Source organism: Maylandia zebra, linkage group LG16, assembly GCF_041146795.1.
Source record: "Maylandia zebra isolate NMK-2024a linkage group LG16, Mzebra_GT3a, whole genome shotgun sequence".
Taxonomy (NCBI): Eukaryota; Metazoa; Chordata; class Actinopteri; order Cichliformes; family Cichlidae; genus Maylandia; species Maylandia zebra.
This window is the reverse complement of record NC_135182.1, coordinates 31,143,620-31,157,953: the sequence shown is the minus strand read 5'-3', so window position 1 is coordinate 31,157,953 and position 14,334 is coordinate 31,143,620. Positions and strand designations below refer to the sequence as shown.

Genomic DNA, 14,334 nt, shown 5'->3' with positions numbered 1-14,334 from the left:
GTAACATTGAGCAAAATCAAAAGTGTCTCCTGGCTTACATTACAATGCACCTTTGTGCCCTTGAATAAAGGGCTAAAGCCAAGTTCTCTCACTCTTCTAGAGTTGTGCACAGTCACAATGTGAGTCCGTGAGAAAATAGTAAACACAAGAAACTAAATGGTTTGTTACAATACACGGTAATGTCGTAGCTGAGGCAGTGTCTGCAAGAACTGAGACATACACACAGAAGAAGAAAGATTACATCAGCTGAAGAGCATGAGAATTCACACTGGTGGTTTTTTATGGTTCATGAAGCACTGCCTTATCCCTAATCCTAGAAACACACACACACACACATACACAGTAAGTGAACAAACACACCTTCACAAACTGGCCAGCCCTTCCTCTGTCCCGATCTTATGGCTGAATGTGTGGTTGAGTATGTAACTGTGGTTAGAGTTGCCTGTAAGAGTGGGTTGAGGGAGGCTTTGGCAGACTGGCAGACAGTAATGATGAAAAATGCCTCTTCTGAAATCCAGTCCGGCACAGGCTTCAAGCCAGTGGATGTTCGCCATTCCCACAAAGCCAGGCGTCACGGGTAATGCCGCTCTTCAGGCAAGACAATGCCGTGTTACACATACGCCAGCCAAGGAATGTGTGGGTTACACATCCTACAAGTTATTACCAATTGTGATGTCAGAAACCGCTCATTCCAGCAAATCATTTGTAATCAGTATTTTGCCCGTAGTATTGGTTTAAAGGTCTGTGCAACACAGGAATCTGCATTCCCTTTAATCTCTTGAGTAATTTAAATTCTTTTTAGCTTCTTTAATTGTTTTGGTTTCCCCTTTCTTCTGCTTTTAGAAGAAGACTATCCGGTGACTATGAAAAATTAGCAGCTAAAATGAAAGAAGCTGCCCTCAGGAGTTGGTCAGTTGGACAGACAAATGCTAATATCGTCCCATTTCTCATCTCCAATCACTTTACAACAGTGTTATGCATGCAACCTATTGTTTTTCCTTAGATTAGCTGATCACATAATGCTGCTTTTAAATGGAATTGCTTCTGAAAATTCAACAGGCTTTTAGATTTAGTTACTGTTTCTTGTTTATTCTTTCCATTCCAAATGGTTACCACTCCAAGACCTCTTTCACAATGTTGCTTAAATATATATTAAGACATCACTTATTATAGTTTGCTTATATGGTGCGTTTTCATAAATGAGTCCCCAAAACTACAAGTGCTGAAAGACTTCTGGGTCTCTGTGGTTATAATGAAGCTGAAATGTACAATGAAAATTAAAGATGTTGGGTGGTGGAAAGTGCTCTCATACACATTGGTCCAAAATGTCACAGAGGTGGTCAACTTGGTTAAACCAGTCCTACTGTGGATGGAAGCACTGCAATCCTGGACGATACAGCTCACATCAGGACAGAAATGTTTCCTCAGAGCATAAAGGTGATTACTCTCAACAACTTTGGACTGATTTACAGTCACATCTCCCTGTACTGGAAACCATGCTGACAAAATGTACCCCACTGTATAACATCTGGAAGTGACTGTGCACAAACACCATGTGTAAAAGCTGGGGGTGCACAGGGGTCAAATTTAGACATTTTTGTGGACACATAACTTTTCCATCAGTGCATAGCTGGTGCTCAATTTCACACATTTCCACCATCTTTTTAAAAAAATGTTGTAAGGCTAGCACTGGCACTACAAAAGTGCCAGACCCAAAGTTGGAACCTCTGATGTCAGTGGTTAAAGGAAGGGTTACCATAATGAATTCACCAGTGACTGGCAGATGGTGCCCACATATTGAGTCCAAAATGAAATCCTACTGAAATTACCCCAATATCTGCTAATAACACCATTGGTTCTCAAATCTGTCAAAACGAGGGCCAGTTTTTAAAAAGCACAAAAGCTAGAGGGGGCAGTCATCAACACCAGCTCCATGCTGAAAGATAAGTATTACTGGACTCGTTCAGCTGTCTCTAGCATACATTACCAGCAGCAGCAATACATTACATTATAGCCTAGTATTGTGTTCCAACAGCTCCAACTACACTACAAAATGTATTTATGGAAACCTACTGTCTTCTAACTATGTGAAGACAATTTAACCTCTTACTCACATTATATCCTGCTGAAAGAACCAGAATCTGTTAAAAATCCAAACACCCACTCAGTGAGGGTGGATGGGACAGAGAAAAATCACAGCTGTCAGTGACCAGCGTGACCTTGCAAATCTGTTTAAGAATACGCTCTGTGTTTTCACATTACGTCTTTATTCTTCTCCCCAGTTTGAAGCAAACTGGAGGCAACTGTAACTCCCGCTATACGTGCCAAAAATTTCCCAAGTGCTGTTGGGTTTTCTCACGCCTGGGGCGATTATATCTGTGAAACAACTTTTGCAAGGTCTTATTGTGAAACAACTGCAGCAGTCGACACAAACACACACACACACACACACATACTTTATACAGAGCACCACTGAAAGCATGACAGCAAACACATTTTCATTCTCACTCTTGGTAAGTGGAAGAGAAGAGAAGAGGCCACCATCTTTCCAGCTATGACCATGGGCCACCAACCACAAACATGGTTAGCCAAGGAGACCACACACATACACAAGCACTACAGAAGCAAGCAGTGCTTTACATTACCTGACATAAACACATTTAAATACTACACTGATACAACATGAGCTTGTGTATATTACATGCTCGTTAATATAAAATCCTGCAATCCACACCAGAAGCAGCTCGATGCACTCTGCTGTGGAAACACGCAATATGTGTCTGAATTCACTCTTTATCACTGTTCACCTACTGAAGACAGCACTGCTCCAGTGCAGCATAACGCACATGAGTATCACACCTATGTCAGGTCACACACATCCTGCGATAACTTTGTTTCTCTGTAACAGTGAAGCAAATCCACAATGCAGAAAACTGACACACACACACGAAAAGCCAGGAGCTCGATCATCAGACAGACAGCAGTACTTTACCCTCCTTTCCCAACCATGCTTCTTACCTGAAACACTGCGGTGGCCATCCTGTCTCAGAGTGAGTGTCTTTTTTTTGTGTGTCGTTCTCTCTCTCTCTTTCACTCTTTGGTTTTCTCTGTCTGGTTTTAGTGCTGCATCGTCATTTGGCTTTTCTTCCTCTGCCCCCCCACCGTGTGCAGCAGAGAGGTTTTTCCTCTGTGCTCCGACCAGATGGCTAAAAGCTAAATCCACTCACTGTTACCTTGGTGCAGCGCAGGACTGGAGGAGTGTGTGTGTGAGTGTGTGTGTCAGAGAGCAAGAACGAGAGAGCGAGAGAGAGAGTTTGTGTGTGTGTGTGTCAGAGAGCGAGAACGAGAGAGCGAGAGAGAGTTTGTGTGTGTGTGTGTGTGTGTTTGTTTCAGGCTTCAGGCTAATAGGTCTGGTTAGCCTCTCCCTCACTCACTCCTCCTCCAAGAAAATGAGCATAAAGATGTCTAAAGAGTCTTAATGTGAGCGCGCGAGTGGGGCGAAGTGCAGCCAAAGGCAAATCTTAACATCCCACAACTGGAGACGGCGCAGTGCAGCACTCGGCGCTGAATAAGCAGGCAAAGTCTGGCTACGGGCTACAGCTATTTCCCCTCTCTTTCACTCCCTGGGTTTATTTTCTCCTCCCTCTTGTTCAGACCATTTTCACCCTCCTCCCAAACGGGGAGACACATGAGTAACGAGAAAGGAGGAGAAAAGTACTCAAGTCAAATTTCCCAGGGAGATCGGGAGGGAAGAAGGGGACGTGAGATCGGGGGGAACAAAAGCACGCCTCTTTCCTTTCACCGTCTTTTTCTCACTTTCTCACACACACTCCTTCATCACGAGCTCATTCTTCATTCTCTCCTTGTTATCAGCTTCTCAAGTTACAGGTTAAATATGAGTCGTCGGCAGACCTCCACCCGCCTTTTCTGCCCCCCCTTCCCCACAAGCTCTCTCCTACACACTCACTCTACGGCTGCCCACGAGAGGGAAAGTACCATGAATGAATCCATTGACTTCAAGGCAAAGTCAGACAGTGTAAACAGCAGCAAGGAGCTACATGCTGACCAGTCACCAGCTCACAACGCCATGAAATTCTATGGCTTTGATTCCAAGAGTTAAACCTTGTCCCTACATGCTATTATAAAGATTTAGAACATCACTCTAGAGTGAAAGTAGTCAGAAGATTGCTTTCACTGACTATCAGCCTTTCACATTTTAAATATCTTTCCTTTAAATATATCACCTTGGCTTTGAAAACTACGAGTTTTAAGCTGGCAAAAAAGTAGAATCAAGTAACTTAAATAGCAATAACCTGGAGAAAGATCAAAAGCTCTTGACCCCTTAAGTTGGGTGATCTAGTGGGTCCTGTTAGGTCCACAAATCAGCTGTTCCGAGTGATCACCTTCTTCCAGTGATGAAATGTGTCTATTATGGCAGGAGAGGTTTGTTCCAATACACAGAGTAGAAGTGCTTACAGAAAAGGTCTAAGAATAATAAGAATATGGGAGTCATTCGCTGTGGCCTTCACAGTCACCAGAGCTCATCCTAGACTGATGCATCAGACACCACCAGTAAAACCAACACGTCGTCTTCCAGCCCCGTCTAATGTGAAAAATATGAAATAGTCACTTGTTAACGGGGATGAATCGTCACTTTTTACCTGACAGAAAACTGAGCTTTGAAAGATGAGGCAACCACTGTATTTTAAACTAACCTAACAGATTAGTTGTTCATTTCTAACCCCAAATTCAATTAGTTATGCATTAAAAAATAATACAGGGTGATGGGGATGCTTGAGCGTATCCCAGCTGTCACAGGATGAGGGCTGGGGGATACTCCCTGGACATGTCACCAGTATAAAGTGGTGAAGAGAATGGATATGAACAAAATTACTGAGTGAAAATTTGACTTTTTTTTTTTTAAATTGAATCTAGTCTTAACTTATCATTAATGTCAGTTTAATGGCCAACAGGTGATAACCTGGTTGGTGCGATTCAGCCACTGCATGAAAGCTTTGGGGGAAGTGTGTTTGTATGCAGTACTATAGATTTTGTTAGCAGCTGTCAACCGATTGGCACATTTGGGCCACATCAGACTCAACAACTATCCAGTAAATGACATTAAACTGGATGGCTTTAATCTCACCTCAAGTCATCCAAGCAGCCTAGGTTATAGCACTACTCGCAGCCTTACAGTAAGCGTGCCGTTTTAATGTGCTCCCACAACGTCGCTGGCTATTATCCAGTAGCAGACAAAGAGGCTTTACTGAAGAATGCATGGTACAAATTTGTAGCACATTAAGGATTATGTCTCAACATGGAAAGAATGGCCACCGTCTTTGATGCTGCTTGGAGGTAATTACATGGAAGGCGGCTCTGAAGAGCAACACCTCTAGCTTGAAGTCGTGCTCACCAGATGTCAGCTCTGTAAGCGTTATTTAATTCACTATTAATGACAAGGCCCAGGAAGGAAGGGAGTGCTGCCAAAGAGCAGACATGTGGTTCACGGCAACAAAACAACATGCTTGTTTATGTGAGATAGTCACCTTCAGCGGAGGGACACGGTTTTAAACTGTGGGGAGCGGGAATTCCCTGTTCCTAGTGTCTGCGTTTGCCTGTGCGGCTCTGAGTCGAGCTTTGTGTTTCGCCGCTCACCACAATGCAGTGGTGCAGACCACCAGTTTCATCCGTGTATGTCGGGAAGTGCAAAGCGTGGGGAAGTTATCTGTCTGTGTTTGAGGCTGATATGTTTCTCTTAGTCTGGGCTATTTCCTGCGTCCTGGCTTTTATTACCTTCATAATCCTGTGGCTGCTGTCTGTAATCACACCGGCACTGCCAGAAACAACTATCGCACAGCCACGCCAATTCTTTTATTTTTTTTTTACTCTTACTGCTCATTTTTGTAGGAACTGAAATCTCTGAGTCTCTTTTTAACTCATTTTAATAGGACACAACATTAACAGGAGGGTCTGGGAATCCACCACAGGAACAAAATCCTTACATTTCTATTGAATTTTCTACATTTTCTGCATTACTTTTTGATGGCACCATCTTTTTTCCCCATATAAAGAAAAGCACAATAATCAGACTTACTTTCAACTAATTTACTTTTATCGCCCAGTATTTTCCCTGCTAAATCCACGCACATGTAGGCAAGATTTCCAAAATGTGTGAGTCACAGCGTAACAATGTGTTATCGTTTATAAAGCACTTAATAAAGCCATGGGCTTAATAGCTCAGATATATTAAAGCTCATGTGCAAAACTTTCTGCATGTTTAAACGTGGAATCGTGTGCATCTCAGTGATGTTTTTCAGACTGATCAAAAACAGTTACATTAGCTTAAGCAAACAACACTCAGCTTGGCTTTCAGTCAGACCTCCTCCTTCATCATGTTCCTTCTGGCTTCTTCAACCTGCTGTGCAGCAGCTCAGAGATCAGAACACAATGTGTCTTGCATGTTCTACAAAAACTCATAACTTACATTAACCAGGCAGTTCATTAGTTACCTCTTGATAGGACTGAGTTGGATGCCCTTTTGGAGACATCCTTAGAACTCTCTTAATTCTTGATAGCATTGATTCAACAGTGTATGTCTGCAGCACATGCTCGATGAGAATCTTCACTTCACCACATCCTAAAAGTGGTCCACTGGACTGAGATCTGGTGATTGTGGAGAAAACTCATTGCCATGTTCAAACCAATCTGAGCTTTGTGACATGATGCCGTGTCCTGCTGGGAGCTGTGAAGATGTGTACGCTGCAGTCATAAAGGCATGGTCATGGTCATCGGCAACACTCAGGGAGGTTGTGCTATTTAAATGATGGTCATTTGGTACTAAGAGGTCCAAAGTGTGCAAAAAAACATATTTCCCACAGCATTATACCACCCAAATCAGCCTCAACTGCTTTTATGTTCTTTACACCTAATTTGAATGTTGCAGCAAAAATTGAGACATTTTTACAATCGGCTATTCTTCCCCATTCTGATGCTCAGTTTGAACTTTAGGAGGCTGTCTTGATCCTGTCCACATGTCTAAAAGCATCGACTTGCTGCCAAGTGACTGACTACATATTTGTGTTAAAACGCAAATAAACAGGTGTTCCTAATGAAGTGGCTGTGAGTGTCTATGCGAGAGGGGGTAAAAAAAAAAAAAAAAAAAAAGATTGCTACATCAGTTTCACTAAGTAGGCCCTTTGCTCCTTTAATGTTTATTATTGGGAGGGAACAAATTCTTCTGTACACGAATGATTGTGAAAGAATGAATGCACCAATCACTTTTTCACCATGTGTGGTCCTCACACCGACTGATAAGCAAAGGAGCAACAATAGGGGGGAATCAGTGCCTTCATCAGTGAATGATGGGGGAAGAAAAAGAGGAGGATAGAGAAAGAAAAACGTAGAAAAGAAAAAACAAAATAGTACACAGTAGGGCTACAGAGAGGAACACAGAGCAGGAGAGAACACTCTGGGTGAGGTCCAGTTTCATGAGTCTGACTCAGGCTTTCCCAAGCAACGTCAGGGGCGAGCGTCAGGCTCTCGGTCCCCCAGCGCTCGGTGGAACGCTTCGGAAACGCCCTCGCAGCTTACGGACCAGATTTAACATGGATTTTTCTACTGGATGGTCATGATTAGGCAGCAGGAGCTGACATGGGATGGAAAAGCTGTTGCCTTGAACCAAAGGACAGGCTGCAGATGTAAGGGTGGGGAACTTGAACAGAACAAAGTCTCCAAACTCCTTGAGCACGTAATAAAGAAGGCTCCTCTGAAAAAAACCCTCAACACTCACAGCTGTTGTAGCACTCAGAGACGATTAGAAACTCCGGGAGAGATGGTGCATGCTCAGCAGTTCTTCCTCTGTACAAGAAGGGCAATGAAATGAAAGTGTGGAATTTTTTTTCTAATTGATCTTAAGCACATTCATCCTTCTCACTCACTTCTTCCATCCACGTCTCCTTCGTGCACTTGGCACGTTGTTGACATTCTTTCCCACAGCTCTTGATTACTCCATCATGCTAAAGCTGGGCGTTCCTGTTTGTTTTCTCTGCTGTATCTATGCACATGTCGCTAACATGCGCTTACTAAATACATGGCCGTAAGCCCATGGTCCTTGTGTAAGCCGTTAGTTTATGCACATGAACAAGGAGAAATGACAGATGATTGTGACTGTAGGTCCATTTTTATTTCTTTTGTTTGACAGTCAAAGTTAAAGTCGCATATTTATTTTTTTCATCTTACTATAATGACTGCAGCGTACGTTTGTAGGTCTTCCTACATGTGTTTATCTATCTGGATGAAACTTACTGTATAAAAAATACTGTATAAAGGATCATCTATATAGCTTAGCTGACTTGGCTGAGTCATTGACTAGTATGTTGGCCGTTGTTTTGGGGTCTTTTAACACATCACTCACTAGTTTTCCTTTTAGAGTCTTTAAAATTTTATTTTCCCACCTGCAAGGCTTGTCTGTACTGTGCAACTTTGTATATCCATCTCCTGGTTCGAGAGCATCAAACATTATTTTTCTCAAGTCTAAACTGATTAATTTCGTTCTTGGCATGATGCTTTTTCATGTGACAGCCCAAACCCTCTCTGAAGTTTTTATACTGTGTGCAAATTAGAAGATAATCCTTGGTTTTAACTCAATTTTATAAGCCTTGAGCATTACAAAGTTAAATCACATCACTGCACATCAGTGGTTTGTGCTATTATTCGATAATAAAGTCCATTTTCAGGGGGCTAATTATATTAACCCTGATAGTTTTATGTCTGAAATAATTCTGTTATTATGTGCAAACAAAAATTATTTATGCTTTCTAAAGAAAACAATTTTAGAAATGCTATGTCAGAAAAGCACTTGGGAAAATAATGACAAAGCCTTTAAATTTCACGGAGGCTCTAATAATTCTGTCCACATCTGTAGCACACAGCAGGAGGTAGCACATGTAGCAAGGACGACACTCACTTTGCATAAAATTTCAGACAATTGCCTTAAATATTTTCACGTGGGAGCAATCAGAAACTGCATACTTGCTAAAGTTCAACATGTCTTGACAAATACTGAATTGTAGTAAAAATGTTTACTTAGTCGATTATTTTCATCCTCATGATATAAAATTAAGTCAAAATCGCAATGAAATTAAACCCAGAAAACATCGCTCCTTATACAAAAATGCACTCAAATTAGAAGCCATATGATTTATCCCATGATTGAGCTGTTGTTGTGTTCCTGCAAACGTTTGCGGTCATAAGGAGGAGAACAGAGTAGCGAGCATGTGTTCTGTCCTGTGACTGCTAATTCAATTAGCCTCAGAGCTGCTGGCTGGCTCTGCATTTGATCAGACGAGGAGCTGTTGTTTTCTTTTTGTTGTTTTTTTTTTTAAAGTAGGTGCAGATACCATGACCAATACAGGAATATTTTAGTCATGAGCCATTGTGTGTTTGCTCTAACTGGTTGGCGCGCTAAGTGTGTAACAATTATACAACTCTGACACGGCCTCTTCCGTTTGTTTTCTTAACAGAGGGTCAGCCCCTCTCCTACTTTAACTTCCATTTCTCACTCTCTGCACGGCCAACACAACATGCAAAATGAAGGAAGCTGTTAATGTTGTCAAAGGGGTTCAACGCAATGCTTTGAAACCTCCCCAAACTTGGACTTATGTAATGTCTTACAGCAAAAGCACAACATGTATTTTTTCCCCTTTCTTTGAATGCCTTGTTTATCCATTAGAACGAAAGCAATGCAGAACTAAGAGCATAAAGGCCTTTTCTACATCGAGGGGGTTGAGCGCCATAAGTAATATACATTTCCTGATGATGACTCAATTTATTTAAATGATCAAAGAACCTGTTATATTATGTGTCTTAATAACAGAAACATGAATTTATAAGAGAAATTAAAGGTGAAACCGCTACAGAGACTGTGTTACAGTCTTTGAATATGAAAAACCTTTTCTGGGGCTCAGTTGTGGTGACACATCACAGTTTCTGCCTGTGTGATAAATCAGCACTGTGGCAATGTGTGGTATCTACAGGAAGTTACTGGAACAGTAGTCAAGGTTAATCAAGCCAAATGATCCTGACAGCTGCTGCGACTGCTGAAGCAAGCGCTACACGAGAGAGGATGAGGCTCGAGGGCAAGAGGGAAAAAATGCAAACTAAATAAAGGCTTGTGTGTCAATAGAGACTGGCTGCAAAGACACATGGGAGCAGTGGGTCATTCTGGGATGAATCTTCTTCTTTCTGTCTTCTGGCACAGTGTAGAATAATCTCCAAAGTTTAAATCATGGATACACTGGGCTGGGGAAACAAAATGAATCAGTGACTTTAAATGAATTTGTATGTAAAGGCACTGCTGGTTTTCTCCTTTGGTCAACTTCTTCCTGAAGTAGACAGTATGAAAGATGGATCCAGGTATGCCTCCAACAGTTCAAATGTGTGTTGGGTAATAGGGGAGTCTGAATTGGCTGTAGGTGTCTAACTATATGTGAACCCTGTGATGACCCTGTCCAGGGTTTACCCCACCTCTCCTCTAAAAGATGGATGGATAGGACATAGTGGTGCTTTGAACCAAATGATACTCACTAACCAGAGTAGGTAGGATCAACCCTCTGGGGAGCGTCAACTTCATGCCAGATGTTTCTACAGCTAACAGAGTTTTCGCCTTGAACCCAAGTGTTGGACCATCACACCTTAGCCATTTCACACATGCACTGCAGCCTTGACCTTTCACTGATTCATACATTCAGACAATTAACAGACAGCGAGTGTGTGCTGATGTGCGTCGTGTCCTGCCTCCTGCTTGATCGGCACAGGCGCCACCTCATGACCATCAATCTCCAGCTGTCTGCCTCATATGTGAAAGGCCACATCTGGACAATGTCCAGAAAATCAGATCTGTACAACATCCAGACCTCATTACCTGGATTCATGGTTGAAAACAGTTCATCCATATCCATATAGAACAGATTTGTTTTGATTTATTGGGTGTGGGCTCTGAGGATTCATTAAACAACCAACCGCATAATCAAAATAACAATAATCTCAAAATCATCTAAAAAACAGAAAAAGAGGTCAACAACAGAACAAGCTATTGAATATGAATCCAGGTTTTACCGCTGAAACAAGTGCCCAGATAACTGCTAACCAGATAACTGCTCCAGAATTTCACAGTTATCGATGCAAACATTGTTCTCCAGCTGCAGACCTGACGATCTCTCTCAAAAATGCATCTCACATGTGTGGATACAGGTGTTTGGATGTGTCAAAGATTTGGAAGCGATAAATAATACAAGGTAGACTGTTTGTCTTATTTGTAGCCGCACCAAGAACTTTATATCTCCAGGTGATCGCTCAGAAATGTTAAAAATGTCGGGAAACGGTAGCTACTGACAGGCAGACTGTGCCAGAATGACTATTGAACTCAGTGGTATGTAGTAAGATCCAGAAACTTCCTGGAAAGGAGAATATTTATGTAAGAGGCTCAATTCTGCAAGTGAACCTACTGGTTTTATTATCATTGACTATTATTTCAATAGATTTATACTCTGAAATGCTCAGTAATACAATTTAAGCTTGATGAATGGGAAAGGAATCAAGTGTTAGTAATAATGTTGCAACTTTCATGAAACAAAGGGGGCAATTTGCAGCTTTTCACTTGGCAAACCTGATGAGCCGAATGAGGGCACATCCATCAGGAAGCTCCAAGCAGCAACAACAGAGCTCAAACTGCAACATGATGTGCTCAGTGAAAGGAACTAAAAGGGTCACAAACAACAAATCTGAAATAACAAAAGCACAAAGTGGAAGCGAGCCAGCACAAAGAAACGTACGAGTTCTCTCCACAGTTTCAAAGCATGCACTCTGAGAATTTCAGGAGCTGACAAAACAAGTGCTTCATCATTTCAGAGAAGCGGAACGAAAACACCAGCAGACAGAGAGGCGGAGAGATGATACGCTCTTCCACGTTGCTCCTGATTAATGGTGGAACACGGTGGTTTCCTTCTCAAAACACGCTTGACATGCAAGGATCAGAGAAACCAAATAACTTCGACTGGACAGCTCAGCTGTACAACACAACATACACCAAATACTATATTTGAAGCCACACAAATACACAGAATGGCAGGTTCCTTTATTACTATGAGCAAGGACACTGCAGTTCATTTCTGTACTATAAAGTGAAGTAGCTCCTTAATAGAAGTAACTTCATGATTTTAAACGCAGCTTCAGAATTACCCCGCACTACTAAATCATGTTAGCTCAGGTATGTTCAAAAGGTAAGGAAACAGCACAATGTTTGGTGTACATAGAGGATCTTTGCCTTTTAGTGACTACTGTCAATAGAGATACAGATTTTAAGTGAAAGCAATTCCATTCCTTGCTTGACTTCCTTTCTATAGACCTTTGTAGACTGATCATAAAGCAGCCTTAAGGGGCGTCCACACAGATAGTGACTGCTGGTGATGTCCCAACAACAAGAGACCACCCAAAGCAAAGCAAGTACTGGCAGGTCAAGAGTTAATATTGTCTCAACTCAAAAAAAGTCAAAAAATTAAAGCAACTACCAATGAAAGTGAAGAATGCTGTTGATTGACATATAGCACAAAGGAGTAGTAATTACACTAGTAGATTGACTACTAGCAACTAGAGATGGCACGATACCACTTTTTTATGTCCGATACCGTTTCATAAATTTGGATATCTGCCGATACCGATATGAATCCGATATAATGTTTTTTAATCAACAAAACTGTTTTTTTTTTTTTATATCTTGCTGCATTTTGTATAAGTTCATACTCAAGTTTAAAACAACAACTACACTAAAGCTATTCTGTTATACCTGTATGCAAAAAAAAAAAATTTCATAGTTCAGCAATACTGATCAATCTAATAAACTTAAACCTACACCATCCTCCCTATTCTGGTATTTTAAAGAGTACTTAGTGTAAATATTAAGCAACCTAACTAATAGGGTTCCAACTCCCAGCAACAACAAAAATAAATAAATAAAAAATAGGGAACCACCCCTCACACTCCACCTCATGATGCTTAATCAACGTAATCAACCTTAATTTGATGCAGTGTGAAAAAAAAATGCACAGAAATAAATTATTTTTCAAGAAATATTAAATAGATTCAACATCTTTCTTCAACAAAATTGCAGACTGCACAGATGGTACCTTCCCAAAGGAAAAAGTACTATAGCTTACTAGGGTATATATATTAGACTTAATAGTCACTATATACAGTAATTGACTTCTATTCATTTTACATCAAATTAAAACTTTGGGTGTAAGATTCGGATAATTATTTATTAAAAGCTAGACATTTTAAATGAGAATAAGAAAGAAAAGTATGTCTTTGTGCCCCCTTTTCCCTGTTAATGCCCTATCGGCCCCCCTGGCTAAACTTTGCTAGATCCGCCCCTGCACAGTTACCAGCCGTCAGCTACGTAGAAAAAGATCCTCGAGTAGAAAGTAATAATAAATAAATTCTAACAACAGCTGATCAAGCTTAAACGTGGTGCTGTTGTTCAGCCGCTGGTTTCCTCTTTCTGGTGCAAAGTGGGCCAAAAACAAACAAGAGAGACGGACTCGCGACAGAAAAGCCGATCAGCTGATCGTTAAGCAGTTTCATGATTGAAGTAGCAGCGAGAAGAGGCAGTCGCTCCATATATCGTTTGTTAAGCTTAACGCAGGAATGCTTTACAAACATTCAGAGATGGACTTACACACTTGCTTTACTTCTCTCGGGGATAACTTTGTCGGAGATGAAATGCCGGGTTGCTAGCGAAGCTCCACATGCTATCCAGACCACCGACAGGTCCCGCATGCCACAGCCGCTCTATCACGTGATGCATACTGCTCCGACGTGCTAACGTTCTGAGGTGAGTTACGGCGTGTTGCAAGTTTTGTGAGGTGCTTTCGTGATATTTAATGGATCGGATTACATTTTTTATTTTTTTCCGATATCCGATCCAGTAATTTAGGTCAGTATCGGACCGATACCGATACGTAATATCAGATCGGTCCATCTCTACTAGCAACCAACCATTAGTGACAAAATAATGCACAGTGAGCGAATCTCTTCCTGTATTTATATAGGATTTGCAGGTGGCTGCTCCTTCCCAAACCTGGGTCTGCTGGAGGTCTCTTCCTGTCAAAAGGGAGTTCTTCCTCACCACTTTTTTCCAAGTCCTTGATCAGAGGGGACCTTGGGGAAATGCCGGGCTTCTCTTTCTCTGTTTGTTGAGTTTATCTTACAATGTAAAGCACTTTGAGCAAACTGTTATTGTGAATTGGTGTTAAATAGGCAATGATAAGGCTACTGTCC

At 41.5% G+C, this 14,334-nt stretch overlaps 1 protein-coding gene across 14 annotated transcripts in view; it reads right to left on the bottom strand.

Annotated features, from left to right (window-relative positions):
- Positions 1–14,334, bottom strand: part of tns1b (tensin 1b) — a 197,548-nt gene that overhangs the window by 94,311 nt on the left and 88,903 nt on the right. For 2 of the 14 annotated variants that reach the window (XM_076875272.1, XM_076875274.1), the window contains exon 1: positions 3,019–3,690. The exons of the other annotated variants lie outside the window; for them this stretch is intronic. In XM_076875272.1, coding sequence (XP_076731387.1) covers positions 3,019–3,039 — 21 coding nt within the window. In that variant the 5' untranslated portion in view covers positions 3,040–3,690. Of the gene's footprint in view, positions 1–3,018; positions 3,691–14,334 lie in introns of those variants that run through there. 14 annotated transcript variants of the gene reach the window in all.